Source organism: Maylandia zebra, linkage group LG7, assembly GCF_041146795.1.
Source record: "Maylandia zebra isolate NMK-2024a linkage group LG7, Mzebra_GT3a, whole genome shotgun sequence".
In the NCBI taxonomy this organism is placed as follows: domain Eukaryota; kingdom Metazoa; phylum Chordata; class Actinopteri; order Cichliformes; family Cichlidae; genus Maylandia; species Maylandia zebra.
In genome coordinates this window covers 37,100,634-37,120,265 of record NC_135173.1, presented here as the reverse complement: position 1 = coordinate 37,120,265, position 19,632 = coordinate 37,100,634, and the positions used below count along the sequence as shown (strand labels likewise).

Genomic DNA, 19,632 nt, shown 5'->3' with positions numbered 1-19,632 from the left:
TTTTCTGCCTCTGCTTTTACAAACACTTAACTTCTCACACTGACCTGAAAGAAAAAAAATCAACACAAACATGCTTTCAGATTTATTTAGTCATATACACTTAACTCAAAATAAAATCATATCAAATCATACTGCACAAAAGAATGTGTGCTACAAACAACAACAAAGCAAACACAGGCATTAATCCTGAACGAAACTTCAAAAAGTTATTCATGTGTCTGAGGTTTTTTTTTACAGAAACAAATTCATTTAAATTACAATGAAAACTGGTAAACTGGACAACAATCAATCAAACAGTCTTTAGAGAACACAGCAGCACAGTGTTGTCCACTGGTTGTGTTTCCATATGTATCAAAATTCCCTAAATGTCACTATTGTTACCACAACAGAAACCTATACGACTTACTAAAGTAAAATCGAACAACCTTTCCCTTTCCTAACAAAGAAATCTTCTGTGTGGCAACAACAACATGTGGCTGTAGGCAAAAATCACTTCTTGGTCAAACAGTCCAAACACTTATGTTAAAAGTAGGAAAGCAGAACAACAGATTAAAACAGAACGTGTCATTTTCACAATATATAAATTCAAACATGTTTAAATATTTACACGCTGAAAGAAAGAATATGATCAATTATAACTCATTTTTTCAGCTTCCTGATACTTGGACACTTTCTGAAGCTTTAAATGAACAAACTTGCAAATAAATAAATAAATAAACAACTTAAAACAAAAACTAAAGAAAACTCAATTAAATAAATAAAACTTCAAGTTAAAGGTTATGCTAAGACTAAAAACTCATACTACATATTATTATATATATGTTATATAATATATTGAATCAGTGGTCATTTATTGGCAAACACACCAAGATGACTGCGGGGCATTGCCACTGCTGGCTCAAGCTACCCGCTCAGCTGCCAGAGCACCTGAGGCAAAGCAAATATTCAACTCCAGCTCTGATAAACAGAGAATATGCTAAATTTCACAGGTTTGTAATAAAGGGTAAATTCTCAAAGAAGGCCTGTGGGCTAGGAGATGATACCCTAGATTGTGTCACTTTTTTTCTTTGATTATAAAGTTGGAAAAAAATAAAAAGAAGTTATAAATTAAACCTATGTGAAAATAAGCTGGCTGCTGTCAGATGTAATGACGGTGAGGCAATGAAGTTGATTACACATGTATATGTGCTCAGTGATGCATGCTGGGAGTATGTGCATTTCTTTTCTTTTTTTTAGACACTTTCTCATGTATTGACGAATTTCGGCAAAATCTCCAGTGGAAGTGCCAAAATGATGGTGGAGTTCTTCTCTTCAGCGATGGTGTTCAGGGTCTGAAGGTAGCGCAGCTGCAGGGCTGACGGAGACTCTGCAATCACCAGGGACGCCTCCTTCAACGCCCGCGATGCGCTCATCTCCCCCTCTGCTGCGATCACCTTAAGAGGAGAAACAGGAGGGAAGAAAATGAAAAGAGCGCCTTGATCTCACAGCCCAGTGGAAGAAGCCTCTACACCCACAGTTACGACTATTCTTATTACAAAATCTTGCAGAATTCCTTTTTTCTGGGTTGCGATAGATTTCTTGTTTTATTTGTAAATCTCCTTTAAACCAATTTTTAAAATCTCCAATAACCTATTGTTTAAAAGGATTAGACCAGTATGTAACCTTACAAACTACATAAATCTCCCAATGTTACTTTTTTCTCCTTTTTATGAAATTGAAGTGTAGAAAAATAACAACAATTGATAAATGCAAAAGAAGGACACAGGAAACTGGAAGGCAAAAAGCTGAGTGCTATTTGAATACTTTCAAAATAGGTCAGTGTTTCCCACACATTAGGAAATGAATGGCCAGACAATCCACTTGATCTTATTTTGAAATTCAGTTGCTGCTAATTTGCAGCATTTCGTCTCTCAGATGGTCCTCGAAGACATTTCCCTTAAAAGACTTGTGTTTAGACAGTGATATGGAGATGTAGAACCGCCTTACCTTGGCTCGGGCCTCACGGGTGGCCTCAGCCTCAGATGCCATGGCTCTCAGTAGCTGAGGGGGCAGTTTCACATCTTTGATCTCCACCCGCTCCACTTTGATTCCCCAGTCATCTGTGGCATTGTCCAGAGTGACCTGAGGAGACAGCCATGCAATATACCGTTTGTAGTACCACATCTGTAAAAATAGAACGTATGTTTAAAAACCCCTCAACAACAATAGATTTTATCGCAAAGTTTTTAAATGAATGAGAAGGATGTCCCTCATCTTTCAAAGTTTTACATTTTTCAGAACTGTCCAGCAGATGGAGCTGACAGTGGTGACACGTTTCTCTCACAAAGCAGAGAAACAGACACACATTTTACATCTACACACTGTCACACACTGCATGTCTATTTTTACATTTTATGAGCAAAAGAATTCAAGAAAAAGTGTCTATTGGTCATTGTTGATCATACTATGATTATACAACTCTTCTGAGAGTGGAAGCTGTTACTGCTACAAAGATTTACCAGTGGGAATTTTTGCCCATTCATCCAGAAGAGCATTTGTAAGGTCAGACACCAGTGTTAGACAAAGGGGCCTGGCTCACAAACTCCATTCTAGTTCATCCCAGTGGTATTCAGTGGACTTTCAGTCAGCTTCTTCAACACAAAATTCATCCAACCATGCCTTTGTGGACTTTGCTTTGTATACTAGGGCACAGTATGTAACAAAAAAGGTCTTTCCCCAGGCTATTCCTACAAAGTTGGAAGCATAGAATTGTCCAAAATGTCTTGTTAAGCTGAAGCAGTGAGATTTCCCTTAAGTGGACGTAAGAGGCGCAGGCCAAACCCAGCTAAACAATCCAACGGCATTGCTGAATTCAGCGAGTAAGAGGTGTGGTCACAGACATTTGTCCACTTCCTGAAGTACCTCCTGATCACTGTCTCTGTGACTCTGAATTAGAAATAAATATTTAATCATTTACAGCAGCTCAGCATAAACTGGAAGTAAAAGTTTAATGGAAAAAATAAATAATTAAATTCTAAAGCAAACTAAAAGCTGGACTCGTCATAGAAACATGGGATTAGCTAAGCTTCACTCAGTTTACAGCAGTTTGTTAGTTTAACAGTAACACACAGTTCGGGTGACAGCTGCATTATGCACCTGGTAAACAAGGCTCAGAGCAAGATGGCATCTCAAAATGCCTTAACAATGAGCCAATAGAGACAGAAGGACTTCACAGAGATGAGGGAATACCTTTTGGATATACCACATATAACAAATGTGTAAGGTCATACCCTTGGACACACCCTTAGAGTGACAGCTCAAAGGCTTATTGGACAATGTAAACGATGTAAAAAAAAAAAAAAAAAAAGAAGTAAATTTTGGAAGTATATAATTATTTCTTGCATGTTTTGGGGTCACAGTTACAGCTAAGAGAAAAGCTGAAGGAGTTTACCTGCATAAAATGTGCAATGTGTTCACAGTCAGACAGAATCTCTGCCAGGTTCTTGTTACTCAGAACATTCCTCAGGGTGGTTTGGGCCAAAAGCTGCGTAGCAGCATCTGCATTACTGACATTAGCCACGGCCAGAGTAGGATTCTGGACCCGGTAGTAGACCAGGGCATCAACACACACTGCCACAGAGTCTCTGGTCAAAACCTGAGAGAAGAACAGTGTTTACACAATACTGTGTAATAAGCTAAAAAACTACAAATAAAATAACTACGCACAGTTATTATTACATGAGCTGAATTCCAGTGAAAGTGATCTGCTTAATGTAACTGGAAGGGTGCATGTCGTACCTCTTGTGGTGGGATGTTAAAGGTGACGGTGCGCATGTCCACATTAATAAAACTGTCAGTGCACGGCAAGACGAAGAACAAGCCTGTGAAATCACAAGAATGCAAATAGTTTCAACAAAGACTAACGCTACAGTAAACACAATAATGAGGAAGCTTCCTCACAAATGTTTGAAAAGACCAGGATGAATGAGATCCTGGCAGGAGGCCAAGTCAAGCTCTCGCTTTATGAGACTGCAGCTGTACTGACAGCAAGGCAAAGCCGTGGATATTTGCAGCTTTCATTAGCCTGTTTCAAGTCACTATGATTGAATTAGTGCATCAAACAATACTAGTGAAATAGACATGTGCTAGGTGTGCAATCATTTAGCAAACATTAACACCACACCGGATAGAGAGTGGTTGGATGCCATTCCTGTCAAGATATTGTAAATTTAAATGGTGAGATCACAGACATCTGTTCAGGAGGGGCAATGATGATAACAACAGTCTCCCCGTGCCACTTCCACCATGAAATCTGAAGCACTCTCAGTCAGACAAGTAAAAAGGTCCCAGTTGGTCTAATACAGTCTGAAAAACATCTTGTGATGCACATAAGCATGTTTATCGATAAAAATCTCAGTTTCAGGCAGAATGAAAGATTTTACAGTAAACTTTCTGTCACGGTCGGACGGCCCTTTCCGGACGACCCTGCTTGTGTTTATGTTTTCTGTATATATGTTTGCTTCTCCCTCCCTGGCCCTCGGGGTTGTTTACGGAAGTGCGCACCGTGGGAGAGGCGTGTCCTGGCGACTGTCGTCATTGGGAGTCCCTCTTCGCTGTTGCCGGCCCACCTGCAGCTGATTACCTGACCAGTGGTTGGTAATCATTCCTCCAGGCTAGAAAGGGGTATTTAACCTGGACTCGCGGCGACAGTCGACGTGGGATTATTACTCCGAACTGGTATAGTCTGTGCGAGCAGTGTGAGTGTGTTATTCGGCTAGCGTGTGGCTAACGCTGGATTTTCCTTCTTCCTCCAGGAGTAGGGTTGCCAACCGTCCCTTAAAATACGGAATCGTCCCGTATTTCGAAACAAAAGTACACGTCCCGTATTGAGCTAATAAGGGACGCACTTTGTCCCGTAATACAGTGAGAATCAAAAGTAGTCTATAACTTTTAATGGAATTAACGCTTTGTTTGAAAACATAATTCCCAGCCCCTCTCCTGCTTTGTGACCAATGAGCTGACAGCACACTTATGACAATTCGAGTATGACAATTCAGATTACCGCTCATCTCATTGGTCGAGGAAAGGTCGCTTGCGGAGAAAATACCGGAAGACAACAGATGACCACAACAAGAAGCATGGCCAACAGGGAAACAAACGCCGACACTGCGGTGCAAGTCTCGGACGACAGTACACCTAAAGCTGGGCAGACACTGTGCGATTTTTTCAGTCACGTTATTCAGCTCCTGCTCAAACTGCACGATTGACTCGCAGAGGTTAGAAGTTGGTAGGTCACGATGCAGGTCTCACACTCTCACCGATGCTCTGATGCGACCTGAGTGCTCACACTGTGCCTCCATAAAATGAAGTTTATAACAGAAAATCTGTCGCTCGCTCGCTCTCTCTGTCTTTCACTCACACAGACACACCACCACCATCAACTTTGCTAAATTGCTAATGAAAAACATTGATCAGGCAGCTGTGATTGAGCAGCAGTGTAAATCCAACTATTTTCACGGTTGTTGTGGTCGTGATAATTTTGTGATGCCACATCGAAAAGGCTCGGATGAGCTTGCCAAAGTTCTACAAGTTGTGCCTCCATCGCTTGTGTCCAGATCGCACGCTGCACTGCCGTGCTGCTCCGTCTTTTTCACCGACGTTTACGTGTTTGCGCGTGAGCAGTGTGAGCGCCTGTGGTGAGACCCTCACGAGCGATTGATGATCGGGAGCTGGTCGTGAGGTGTTAATCACTTCTCGTTACCCCACGTATACTACACGATGCAGGCCAAAATCGGTCCGATCACTCAAAAATCGGCTCAAAATGGGCCAAAAATCGCACAGTGTAAGCCCAGCATTAGAGCAGCAATGTTTGTTCCCCTCAGAGAAAGGGAAGAATGGGAAAAGGAAAACACCTGGCTGGAAAAAGTTAATATGGGCATGTGCAGTGAATATCAGCGCTATGTGGCCAGAAGTGTGATAATATAATTTATTTTGTGTAATAAACAACTGCAAGGATAGATGATTACAACAAATAGATGACTAATACATAAAAGTAATACATAGATGAATAATGATGATGAGTTATGATGCATAATCATGGGAACAAGCAGGTTTACAAACAGGAGCAGCTGATTAGAAAAGCTGAAATAATACCTCAACTGAAGCCAATTGTACTAAATGCACTAAATGTGCACTGTTACAAGAATATTTTTCTTTCTATTGTTTTCTATTATTTTAAGTTAAGCAGGACAGAGTTCTTTTAAAGAAAGATTTACTTATATTCTCAAAAGTTAAGCATGACAGGCTTCTGTTTAAGAAAGAGACCTGTTTTACTGTGTTAATGTTGTCATTTTGAGCTAAAAATAAATGGCTAAATGATCATTTGTTTCACATGTGTTCATATCACAAAGAATAGAATATGCATCTACTTAAATCAACTTCAAGTCAAATGGTTAAAAAAATAATTTCACACACAAAAAAAGAGCTAGAAAATTCACCAAACTGGGAAGGGTGAAGACAACTGGGTCGCCCGGCCCTGGCCACGAGGTGTCCCTTATTTATTTTTCAGGGAGTTGGCAACCCTATCCAGGAGGGGCGAGCGGAGAAGCGAGTTGGGGAGCACACACACTAAGGGAGTTACTACACGGAACGCACTGGGAGCAAGGGACGAGCACGATTGGAAAATTGCACTTTTGAATTGATTGTTGGACTTATCTGTTTCACTGTAAATAAACGCACTGTGTTTCTGTGAGCAAGAACCGCGCCTGGGTCCCTCTTTTCCGTGACACTTTCTTTGTGAGCCCGTAGATAGAGAAGCCAAGAGTTGCAGGTTGCAGGTGCTATTATTAACCCCATGTTGTCATAAACTCAAGCCCGGGGCTCTCTGAGGAGCCACGTTTCAGCATTTTGAGAGGACACTGCTTGGTTTTTAGATCTAGTACAACAAGAAATCAAAGATAAAGAGACAGCGAGTTGTGAGGTGTATGCAAATTGTACCTCGTGGGAGTCTGTATTTTTTACTTCTATGCTTCTAACAAATCTGCTGCCATTCAAAACACAAGTTACATAACTGATCGCATGGATAAGGCATTCAGAAAAATATGCTGTAGCGCTTGAACAGCTCTGTGGGTGCAGGTTCCCTCGGGCCCCTGTGTGGGGCCTGAGTGAACCTGCACCCATGCCCACTTTGTCTGTGGTCTTGTTGCTAAAAGCCTACCAAAAAAATCACATTTTAATTTTTAGCTATGACATGCCTTGTGTCATTCTGCCCAACAGCAGGAAGAAAACGCTCTTGTAAACACAACACAACAGGACCCACTGCCCCCATGCTTCTCTTTGATTCTTCCTATGGTTTTTTTTTTCATGGTTTTAACAACACAAATATTGGACTGTCAATCAGTGTCTCAAAAACTACACTATGGACTGTCACAAAATAGTAAGTAACACACATTACGTGCCCCCCCCCCCCCCCCCCCCCCAAATGAGAAATCCTCAGGATTTACTGGAGGAATTGGCACTACATTTGGTTACCAGATGATGCATGGTAATGTTTCTGTGATCCCCCAAAATGAAGTTGGCTTCTGCGACTTTGAGTCGAGTTGTTTAAAAAAACATTAAGTGGATTTCCATGAAATTTGGTACACGCATTAATATGCCCCGAGAATCAACAGCAATTGCTCCTGTGATTTCATGACTCTTTTTGTCATCTGGTGCCATCATCAGGGTGCATAATTTGCCCAATACTTTGCTATATGAACAAAACGGATCATACATCTAATCAGTACTTTCTTCACGTCGGCATTTTAACAACCACACTGTAATGACACTTGGATATACATTATGTAACTTTTTGCGCTCCCTTGCAGACTGATAGAATTAGAGGTTTTTGTAGTAAAGTAACCGCAACCAAACAACTGGTGTGCTCTACAAAACAAAGGGTGGAAAAAAATGTAACTCAACAATACACATCATATATGAAAAAATTATGTTTAGGTCAATCAGTCCAGTGACTGTGGTCAGCTGTGTGACGATGGGTAAGTTTCCTACACTGTTTGTCTGAATTTAATGCAAGAAAAAAAACCCTCCAATTTAAAGCTCAGCTGATAGCAACTGATGTCATTAAGTCTGCCAATAAAAGCAGTAATCAATATTAAATTTATTGACTGCATCTAAAATAACGGACAATCTAAATCGCTGGTAACAGGACACTGACTAGTGCTTGTTCTCCTCCCGCCCATTTGAAGCAGCTCTGTATTACGGTAGCTAAAAGTGAGTCACTGAAACACTTAAACAAATGTCCAACAACTGACATTTGCAAAGAAATGTCAGGACATTTGAATGATGATCCATGCAACCACAGCTGAGCATGAAAAATATATTATCTATGAGTTAAAGACTACTAACATTTCAATAAAGGAACTGTATATTTAGATGACTATTTAAAAAAAAACACGATGGTGTAATAAAAAGAGAAAAAGAAATAAAACATGACTTCTTACCTGGTCCTTTGGCTCCTCCTGACAAAAGGCGCCCCAGGCGAAAAATAATAGCTCGCTGGTACTCCTTCACAATCTGTATACAGAGAAAAACAACCCCAAGGTCATATATAATATGTAAGTAAGTATGAGTAATTTCTTTTTCTTGCAGCTAGATATGGAGGTATTCTTATGCATGCTACTTTTAAAAAGAAATGAGTTTTCCTGTAAAGTAAAGATGCATTTTATCTGGGTGAATGGTAAACAACCATGCGTCACCAGCTTTTAAAAGGTGTTTCTAAAATAAAACAAATAGCACTGTAATTTAAGTAGCTGACCACAATACACATCCATATGGAGATGGGCAGAGTAATCAGCAGGAAAATGAGGGAGAGCCCAACCAGAATCCTGCCACAAAAGCCAATGTCAGTGTTTGGGTTCTCCAAAGCTGGGGAAAGAAGACAGACAGCATGATTTCAACTGGTTTGTACCAACTATGAGAATATATAAATGCATAGTGAATCTTGTATATTTGGACATATCTGCATGTATATTCTTCTAGATGCTAAGAAATTATATTTTAGATTTTATTTTTATTTATTTTATTTTTCAAAGGTAAAATGGAAGGGAAAAATCCTAATCTATTTGGCCCTATGTGAAAAAGTAATTGCCCCCTTTCAGCCTTTCAAATAGTTGAATCAAGAAATCCCTTAAATAGAACCTGTCTGACAAAGCAGGTAAGCTAAAAGATCTAAAAAAAACAAAAAAACAATGCAACATGCCACAATCTAAAGAAACAAAGTGATTGACAATCTATCACTCTGGAAAGTGCTCCATTTCTAAAGCTTTGGTACTCCAGCAAACCATTTTGAAAGACGCTATCAATGAATGGAGAGAACTTGTAATGTTAATAAATCTTCCCAGGAAGAGGCTGCCTACCAAATTTACTGGAAGAGCACATCAACGATTCATCTACGAGGTCACAACAGAATATAAAACAACATCTAACGAACAGTATTCATGAATCAACAATAAGAAGGATATCAGCAAGAGTGCCAAGGAAAAAACACAATGCTGAACAAAAAGGCTTTTTTTGTGTGAAACACATGTGGCCAGTCATCCAAACACCTGACTGCAGTTCTTGATTCTAAGAGTGGCACAATCAGTTACTAGGTTTAGGTGGCAATTCCTTTTTTACATAGGACAGGTAGGGTTTGGATGGCTTTTCCCCCTTAATACATAAATGGAAAGTGCATTTTGCGTTTGCTGTGGTTTTCTTTATCTAATCTGAAAATTTGTTGATAACCTGAAACATGTAACGCAAACAAATTAAGAAATCAGCTCTCTACTTCTGTCAATCCATTCAACAGACAAAATTAGAAGTCAGAATGCCATGAATGGCTTATACTTAACTTACAATAATTTTTTTTTGTGTTTTTTTTTTACAGTAATTAACATGTATGTTACGTGGTTTAATACTGTTTCTTGAACGCTACTGTCTTGTAAAACATTACTGGACGGTTAAGGTGTGAGTGGAACTTATTAACGGCTTATTAACGGTCAGAGCTAGCTAGCTCGTTTTTTAAGTAATGATCACTAAAAAAAATATGTACTTCTACCAACATTTAATTAGAAATTTCACGCTAATCTAAAAGTAAAACTTTCAGCTAAGTGCCGACTTAAAGAAAAAGCCAAATAACTCGGCTGGGCCAAAGTTCACTGACTTTATGAAGCCATCTCTGTCCAGCTATCAGTAAAAGGCGTAGAAAATTAAGCAGCCGTTACCTAACTGCCGTTCGCGACTTCGGGCTCGTTTCATTTCAGCATCTTCGTTGTCGTCAGCCATAGTCCCGGCCAAATAATAAATAACTAACAGTGACAGCAGGAAATGATAGCGATATATTGATTCACTATGGGCGACAGCCAGTTAGTGCGAGGTGACGTTTACCCAAGTTTTTACTTGCAGTAATCTGACGCAAGGGGGCGTGGCTGAGACCAGCTCCATCCCACGTCCTGGAAGACCCCATAACTGTAGAAAACATTGGAAAAACCACCCGGAGAAGAGAACGAGGAAGTTTCATATTCAGTTCACTATTGTTCATGCTATACAAACGTCTGGAGTCACTTCTCATTTCTTAATGTTTTGCTAAGAAATGTTTAAATATATGCGGCAAAACAAACAGAGTATAAGGTGAACACAGTTTGTTCTAATTACCTTGAAAGTCAATATTTGGTGTGACCACAGTCATTCTTCACAGTCTGAACTTTCTCAGGAAAGCTTTCCAGTATTTTCTCTAAGTGGTCTTCAGGAATAGTTCTCCTAGTTTCTTGGACATTCAGAGCTCTCCTTTGGATGTTGACTTCCTTTTTTAAATTTTTCTGTCAAGATGATGCCAGTAATGTTGAGTTCCGCGCTCTGGGGAGGCCAATCCATCATCGACTTCCATTGTGAGTTTCTTCTATCCAGGTATGTTTTCACTGCACTGACAATGTGTTTGGGACTGTCGCACTGAAAAAAATGAAGGCATTGCATAGTGGATCAAAATCTAAGAGTACTTTTCTGCATTCAATACTATCAATTTTATCAAGGTCCCCAAACACCATAGGCTTTAAATGAATTACATCACAGGACCTCTTTGCGTTTTACAGATTGATGTAGACGCTCACTATTGCACCTCTTTCCTGACCTCTTATGTACATGTCAACAATGATCTGAACCAAAAATGTCAAGTTTGGATTCATCACTCAATAAGACCTGCTAATATTTGGTCGAGTTCTTGTGCAATTTGGCATACCGATACAATCTTTTCCCTAATGCCCTTCTGTAAGACCTTCAGATTGTGTTTATCTGCTGTAGAAAGTATTTTATGCCCAACACTTTTTCTTTTGTTTTCTACTGGTTTAATTTCAAAAGAAACATTTTAGAGTCTGAAAAAACATTGCTTAAAAATTAATAGGAATAAATAAGAAAAAAATTACAACAAATTATAGGTCCTTGGAAGCAAAATATAAAGATGTGAGGAGTGGCTCAAGACTTGTAAAACTAATTTGATTGATCTGTCCTGACTTTGTCATTCTTATCCCTACTGAAGTCTCATTAAAAGAAACAAAACATGTCAAGTCAAACTGAATGTGTTCAGTTCGATGGGGAGATATTTATACTAGATGTATAAGCATCGCCTCTGGTTTGAAACAAAAAAATTTCTCATATTCTAGACTTTCACACAGATCAAAGTATCCTGTGACCACCAAAAGCTAATACTTAACTTTTGAGTCCAAAGCATATTTGACCCAATATTTATACTGTATTTCCAATATTATACTGTTTGCTTACATTTTGAAGCCTAATATATAGCATTAATGATGTCACAAATATGTGCTTGACTTAAAAATGTGCATGTAGGTGTTGGCATCTGAAGCTGAGATGAGATGAGTTGAATATTTTAAAAAAATGGCAGAACCTTTAAGTGAGACATTGAGCTCAGTGCTTGGAGCTCACATTTTTTATTTAAGATGGTCTGATACACCAATAGACCTTGTCAGACAATTCAACTGCAAATGAGCTTAAAAACATTATGTAGTCTGCACCGCCTCATGAGGTTAAAGAAAGATCAGCAAGGTTGACTTTCTTATGGCTTCCTCACATACAAAAAATGTAGTGGAAGTAACAGTCTACTCCATAGGTGTCAAACTCTGGCCCGTGGGCCAAATTTGGCCCGCAGCCTAATTACATTTGGCCCGCGAAGCCATACCAAATTACTGTTAGAGCTGGCCTACTGGTATTATACAGCTAATATATATATTGTTTAGTATTAAGCTTTGCTTGTTCCATATTCAGTTTTCCAGCAAAACTTATTTGAGTCCATAAGAAAAGATTCATTCTTAAATCTGGAGGAAGATTTTTTTTTCAATAAATATTAACGTTAGCTCGCGACTTTGTTCCAGTTTTAAATTTTGGCCCACTGTGTATTTGAGTTTGACACCCCTGGTCTACTCAGTGTGGCAGCTGGAGCCTATTTAAATTAACCTGCTATTTACAGGCTACTGTCGAGGGTAATGCTAACAACTGAAAGTAGCTTCCATTAATAACCCAGGCAATGAAATATTTTCAGTGAATTTATGCGACAGCAGTCAGAGATTTCATTCCACGTTGACATGATAGCGTCACACAGTTGCGGCAGATTTGTTGGCTGTGCATGTGAATCTCCTGTTCCATAAAATCCCAAAGATGCTCTATTGGGTTAAGATCTGCTATTTGACTGCAGTAGCTTTGTGTTATCCTTCTGGGAACAACCATCAGAAAATGTGTACACTGTGGTTTGAAAGGAACTGACGTGGTCAACACCAATACTTAGGCAGGCTGTGGTGTCTAAATAATGCTCAATTGATAAAAAGTGGCCCAAAGTCTGCCATACCATTTAAACCACCAGCAGCCTGAATTGTTGATACAAGACAGGATGGATCCATACTTGTATGCTGTTTACACCAAGTTCTGATCCAACACCCAATGTTGCAGTAAAAATCGACAGTCATCAAACCAGGCAGTGTTTTTTCAATCTTCTATTGTTTGGATCATTCTCTGTAAGCCCAAGCAGCAGTTATCAAGCAGCTAAACAGGTGTACCTGATAAAGGCACACCTGTTTAGCTATTTAGCTATTTAGAGTCCTCCACCTGACGTGGTTCAAGTGTTCCAGTGTTTTGGCATTGTTCTTTCATCAATGGAGAACATTTCTGCCAAGGGCACATCTGTAAATACCTGATTACAGCTTCTCCAGTAAGCCTCCTCTCTACTTGTTACTGTTGCCTCCAGAGGCATTTTAGAAAGTAAGACATGCTTCAAAATGACATGAGATTGATTTACAGGTTAAAAAAAAAAAGCAACCATAAAAACCTGTTGAATACTAAACATGAGAGTTGGTCAGTCTCTGTAGGCTGGAAGACATCATGTACCAAAAGACTATTGCAGGGGCCCAGGTTTGAGACCTTTCCTGTAAGCTCTATTTTTATGTTATAATAATATTAAAAGGCAAAAATAAATCCTAAAAAAAACAAAACACAAACAAATAAAAAAAAGACTAGACTGCACAAGCCACCAAATAATTGGAAAAGGTTTTATCCACAGAACACTTCTGATATAATCTGTGGCTGAAAGAATCATTATCTTTATGCAGTTAATCCTGAATTTGGCACTGAAGTTTGCTTACTTTATTTTATTATCTTTATATTCATTTTAACACTGCTACACCTACGAGTTCAATAATGAAATGTTGAAGGATGTGAATGCATCAAAACTGGGATTTTTTTCTTTTCTTTTGCTCTAAATCAGAATTAATAATTATCAAAGAAAACGGTATTTTGAGGAAAAATTAATAGGCCACGGTATTTTAAATCCCTTTACAGATCCCTACAGAACATGCACAAATGAAGATAAAGCCATCAGGATTAAATTTTACAGTCAGTAATGAAATACAAAATTGGAGCAGATTTAGAGCGTATAGACCATATGTAGACACCAGTTGACGAAGTGCTAGTGTATTTTTTTCTTTTGGATCAATCCTTATTTGTAAGCTCCTTCAGTATTAACACCAATCATTTTAGTGACAGAGCTGGTTGTTGAGTTCAGGTGGTGGCATGCACAGAAAACCCAGGCAAAGTGCAATTATCCTGGGGAAAACTAAGGGATGGTGGCTGTGCATGTTGCAGTGGTCTAGAGCTCCACCTCACCTAATCCTCTTTTAATTAGGGTGAGAGAAAATGTGGAACCCCTCCTGGATTAGTCACAGCACATTGACAAAGCACCAAGCTGGGACCAGTGTACAAGACTGGTGGCCAATGTGGCCAGTTAGGTACAGCTAAGACCCTCTCATGTGTGAAAAAATACCCCTCCATCTCCCCGAGGCTACCTGGGCTTCGGGCTTCCTGCAGCTGAAACCAAAGTGTCTTTGGTCTCTGGTGAACTGGGAGGATAAGTTACAGCATATGATTCGCTCATTTCCAATCCTTCCCCCATTTTCACTCTCACTTGATAGGCTATTCTATCTGCAGCCAGACTTGCTCCCTATTATCCACCCTTTTTGCTAATCCTACAGGGTACTTTGTCCTCCTCGTTATCTTTCCTCATCCCTAACTATCTCTCTTCATGCTCTATCTGCCCATTTCTCAGTCTCTCCTTTTCTTAGCCAATAATGGAGGTTCAGCTTCATGCCGATGGGGATTAAGGTGAACAAAAGAATCAATTAGGATCCAAATAGTCCACACAAGTACTTGAAGTGTCTAGATAGGGCTAACATTAGCTAGTTTGATGTATCACAGTACAAAGAAATGTGATCAATTATAAATTACAGAGAGCCACATCAGCATCCTGCAGACTTTATCCAAAATGAAAAGTAGCAGGTGTAAATAAATGTTTTTTTTAAAAACTTGTCTGGAAATGTTACATTTGATCCTAGTAGCACTGTTTTCTTCAAATAAAAATAAACAAAAGTATAAGGCAAAAGTATAAGACTAGAGACGTTTGGTAAGCGATTTAATAATTGACCACTAGGGGTCATTGAGGTGGTTCCTCATCCACTGTGTCACTATTAGCAGGCAGCCACACAGAGCAGTGAGTGAACTGTTATGACAAAAAAATGTGCTGGATGTAGAAGTGAATGGGCAGATATATGACTACAAAAACAGCTGGCAAGTTGTTACAATACAAACTGAGGCGTCAAACATAGGCTGGTGCAGCACAAACAGAAAAAAACTGAAAGCAGAGCATAGTTTGTCTGACGCACTGCACAGGAGAATTGCTATAGACCTCACTGTACAGAGGATCCTCTTATTGATATATGGATATTTATGTAGTTTATGCCAATATATCTCAGGAATAACACTGATGAGCAAATGAAAACGGCTTTGGATTAATAACATGACTAGACAGCAGTCATTATATTTTTCCATAAAGAATAATTTCACTGTCTGATCCAGTCAGAATAAAGTATTTCAACTTGTTTCCAGCTATTTATATACCCATTGGGGCATCAGTTGTTTTATGTTTGAATGCAACAGTGATAGACAGTTACAACATCAACTCAGAATTGCCAGAAACGTCATGACTGAACATAAATACGTAAATAACGACTTTAATCAGTTGGAATGTTACGACCCCCTCTGCTAGGCGACAGGAGGGGATAAACATACACAAGCCCTCTCACAAAATCAGAGTAAATAAGGGGTTTTATTACAAACAAACTGAAAACCGACGGGGCTGTTCAACAGACCACCGGGGAAACAATTAATACACAAAGAAAAGAACAGGCAAGAGTAAAAGCTAAGGGTTAACTAAAGTGGGCAGCAAACACAAGAGTCTAATAAAACTAAGGTTAGCTGTATATCAGGTTACAAACACAGTTCAACTATTAGGCAGACAAGAAGGCCACTGCATGTTCACATCAGCACAACAATCCCCCACAGTGTGAAGAATCTTCAGCCTTTTTATACTCCCAGGTGCAGACAATCAGCCAGTCAATTGGTCTCGGAGTGTCATGGGATCTCCAGGCAGCCAATCGTCCGCAAGGTCTGGCACACTGTGATCTGCATAAAAGAAGGCTGGCACAGGACTCCCAGCAGCCAGTCATCCACGAGTCCTAGCACACTTAGATTTGCATAAACACAAAAGGGTAGTCTCACTCTCTCCAAGGCCCAGGGCCGTAACATGGAATGAAATGAGGACCAGGCATTGAGCTGATAATTCACTCATAGAAAAATCCAGAAAATAAAATGGAACGCGCATTTTAAAAACTGATCAACAACCTCTGCGATACTGTGCACACTGAAATTTAAATATCTTATCCTGTGATGGACGAACCTGCCACAAGCCCTGTGTCAGCAGGGTAGACTTGAGTTATATGTAGGAGAAGCCAAAACAAAGAAAAATCAAAATCATGTGGTTGAAAAATAATTACTTACTATTCTTCATTTTTCTGACCTACTTTTAATTCTGTACTCCTCTAATATCACTATAATCCATACATCCACATATATTTTAGTTTTCCAACAAAAACAATCAGCACCTAATAACAATCAAATTGCCAAACAATATTAGATGGAGGTAATTAAATGCTTCAGCAACTGCTAAGCCACATTTTTCCTTATACTGTCTAAACTCATGACTGCTTCCTAAAGGTCACCTTGTTTCTTTTATCCAAAAGAAAGCAAAGACTGATGAAATGATGTGAAGCAACCTTGCAACATTCCCATTATAAGATTAAACCATGATGGAGTCATATATTCTTGTCATGACTTGGCAGGCCGCTTCATGTGTGATGAACATTTTTGACAATGAGTTAATACATCCGTTAAGAAAACTAACAAAGTATGATGTTTAATTTAGAAGCTTTTTAAATGCACTCTACATAAGCATCACACAGTCAGTGTTGGTGGGCTAAATGGGAACATAAAAGCAGAGATGGCTCAAGCCGAAGCAACGAGTAGCACACTGGACAAACTTCAGTGGACTTCAGCTCTTCCTGCCTTAGACCCGATAACACTGGGTGGCAGTGTGTACCTCTAAACAGGAAAGATTTCACCTCCTGCCTCCAGCAGAGGAGCTCAGTCTGTGAGAGGCACTGAGGTTTGACCACTCTGAAGCTTAACTGAGGCAAAAATATTCCACAAAAGACCTTACCACAGGGTCCGAGTCTCTATTAATTAGTTTTCCTCACCTTCAAAATACTGTTAAAAAAATAGAGATTTTTGTGACATATTATAATCGATATGCCGTACTCAGGGCTGGGCAACACATAATCGATATACAAATATACTCCACTGTACTGTTTAATCAATCTTTTAATCTAAATAATATTAGAAACCTCAAAACTTCTGCATTTCAGACTTATTTACATACAATGTTTGTCTCATTTTATTTTTTCTTTTGTTTACTGGGAGCAGATTGGCATTAGCGGCAAACAAAAATGTTAACATTTTGTACAGACAGCACAGAAACTAATTTCCAATGCAGCTTAATCTCTCAAAGACTTGTAGTGAGCTCTTCCATATAAGCAGTGCATTATTCTCTGAGCCGGAGGGGATTTATCAAGTCTGCATGGAAGAGCAAGTAGGGTCAATTATAAAATCACACTACCGTATATGTTTTTTCCTCTTCTTTTTTGGGGGGACGGGGGGAAGGGGTCTGTATATAGTTTCAAAGAATCAAATGCAATATGATAAAAAAGAAAAATCTATTTACTTTTGTATATGTAATACCAGATTATCCTGGAAAAGTCTGCAAATAAGCCTCGAACACACGAGTTTACTCCAAAAGTTGACAGCGAAGATGGAGGTCACAGAGGTCACGGTGAAGATAAGCTGAGAACTTGTAAATCCTGTCAATCTGTTTTCAAATTACTGCAGTAACAGCATGCGAGGTGTTGTTTCCGTGTATTATGGTAATGTAATAGTTGAGGCAGGCCTTGGTCTGCAGCTCCTGTTTGTTCGCAGGTACTGCGCTTGCTGCGTTTGGCATTCTGCTCCACTTCTCCCACTGAAATGAGTTCTCTCTCTCTCCCTCTAAACTTACAGAGGATGTGGCGCCCACACAGCTGTTCTCCCCTGAGCTGGCGTACATAAAACATAAAAGGCGAGCCTATATGAAAAATGCACAGAGCGCTGGAATATAATGTGCTTGATACCCTGCTGCTGTCGGGCAGGAGAGAGATAAAGAGAGAGGCCTGCCCTGGATAGATTCCTTTTCTGCAAAATTCGTTTGACTGCAGGCTTGGATGGATGCCTGTGCAAACATTTACTCACCACGCTCAATCCATGGATCACATTACAAAGATTGATTGTTCACTTGCCTCTCACCCTCCACTGTTTCATTGGACAATGTGAAATCAAATGGGATTTTTTTATTATTTTTTTGAAAGAGGAGTATCTGAGGGGTAGAGTTGTTATGCACAGAATAAGTGCTTCTCGGGGAGATGTGAAACGGGTGCGTGTGTTTTCGAGCAAATTCCTCCCATTGTTCTTGTGTATTCCAGATGAATTGAAATGCTGAGTGCCAGACAGTGAAAACAAATCAAAATGATTGTTCGAGTTGAAAGAGTTGCACGTGGCACCGTGTTTCTCTTCCTCATGTCATCTTGTAAATTAGCTGAGCTGCCGTGTGAACTTGTATGGCAATTAATTTGTGACACGCAGGTGATTCGCTACCTACCGCTGCATGATTGCAAAGTTCACTAAAAGTGAAATTATAGACGGGGAACACTGGAATTGCACGCACACTCTTTGGAGAATTTGTAGTCCAATTAAAGCTCAGCGCACAAACACTGCATCGGTGTGGTCGTGCCAAACCATAATCATCATTTCAAGCTATTGCCAAATATTGACTCAGTTGTTTTTAGGGGCCTCTGGGTACTGTATCAAGAAGCCTAACTAAGAAAACAATTGTCCAGGAGGCAGGGAGCAAGGAGTGGAAACTCATAACGACATAATCTGAAAATGACTCTGGTCCCTCGGTGCGCTACAGAGAACCAGATCGAAACAGACATTACTCAGTTCAAGGTGACCCGCAGCTTTTACCCCAGTGTTTTCCAACCAACTACACCAGCCAAAGCGAATCAGACACATATAAGATGTGATTCAGTGCGGCACGCACACGTGCTCCCCCGGTGTTTTAATCAATAGAAAAGTGAAAGCAGGTAAAAATGAGCACAGACACGGCGGGAGATTCTTAGTGTTGCTGTGTCAAAACTGCTCGAGTGAAAGTAAACAGCCGAGAACAGGTGGTTTGACCCCAGAGATGAAAGGTCAGGACACAGGACACTGGTCTCTCTCCTCAGCTAACCTGCTTTCAAAATAACCAAACTGATCCTGGAGACCCAGTACTACAGCAGATTAGCCCCCCTCTGCTGCGTCTTGTCCTCTCCTGCCAACACGTCCGCACTCTCGTTTCCATTTCCCCTCGGTGTCTTCCTCCTATCATCATTTTCCTACACTCCCTCCCTCCTCTCTCTCGCCCCCTCACATCGTTAGCATTTAGATAGTTGAGAGCAGAGGAGCTTGGGTAATAGGCTTTTCCCTTCCCTCCATCCCTCTTTCTCCTCTTGCTCAAATCAGCTGAAGTAAGAGGGATTAAATCAAAAGAACAACAATGATGATGAGAGCAACTGCGAGGGAGAGAAAGGGAGAATCAGGGGA

At 39.9% G+C, this 19,632-nt stretch overlaps 1 protein-coding gene across 1 annotated transcript; it reads right to left on the bottom strand.

Moving 5' to 3' along the window:
* Positions 1 to 69: 69 nt before the first annotated feature.
* LOC101472857 (stomatin-like) lies at positions 70 to 10,466 on the bottom strand. The gene is made up of 7 exons (XM_004538429.6): positions 10,239 to 10,466; positions 8,792 to 8,901; positions 8,478 to 8,550; positions 3,778 to 3,860; positions 3,431 to 3,634; positions 1,987 to 2,121; positions 70 to 1,433 (listed from the first exon to the last, which is right to left on the bottom strand). Exons 1-7 carry the CDS (start codon positions 10,297 to 10,299, stop codon positions 1,245 to 1,247), a joined length of 855 nt encoding a protein of 284 aa, XP_004538486.1. The 5' UTR covers positions 10,300 to 10,466; the 3' UTR covers positions 70 to 1,244.
* Positions 10,467 to 19,632: the final 9,166 nt, after the last annotated feature.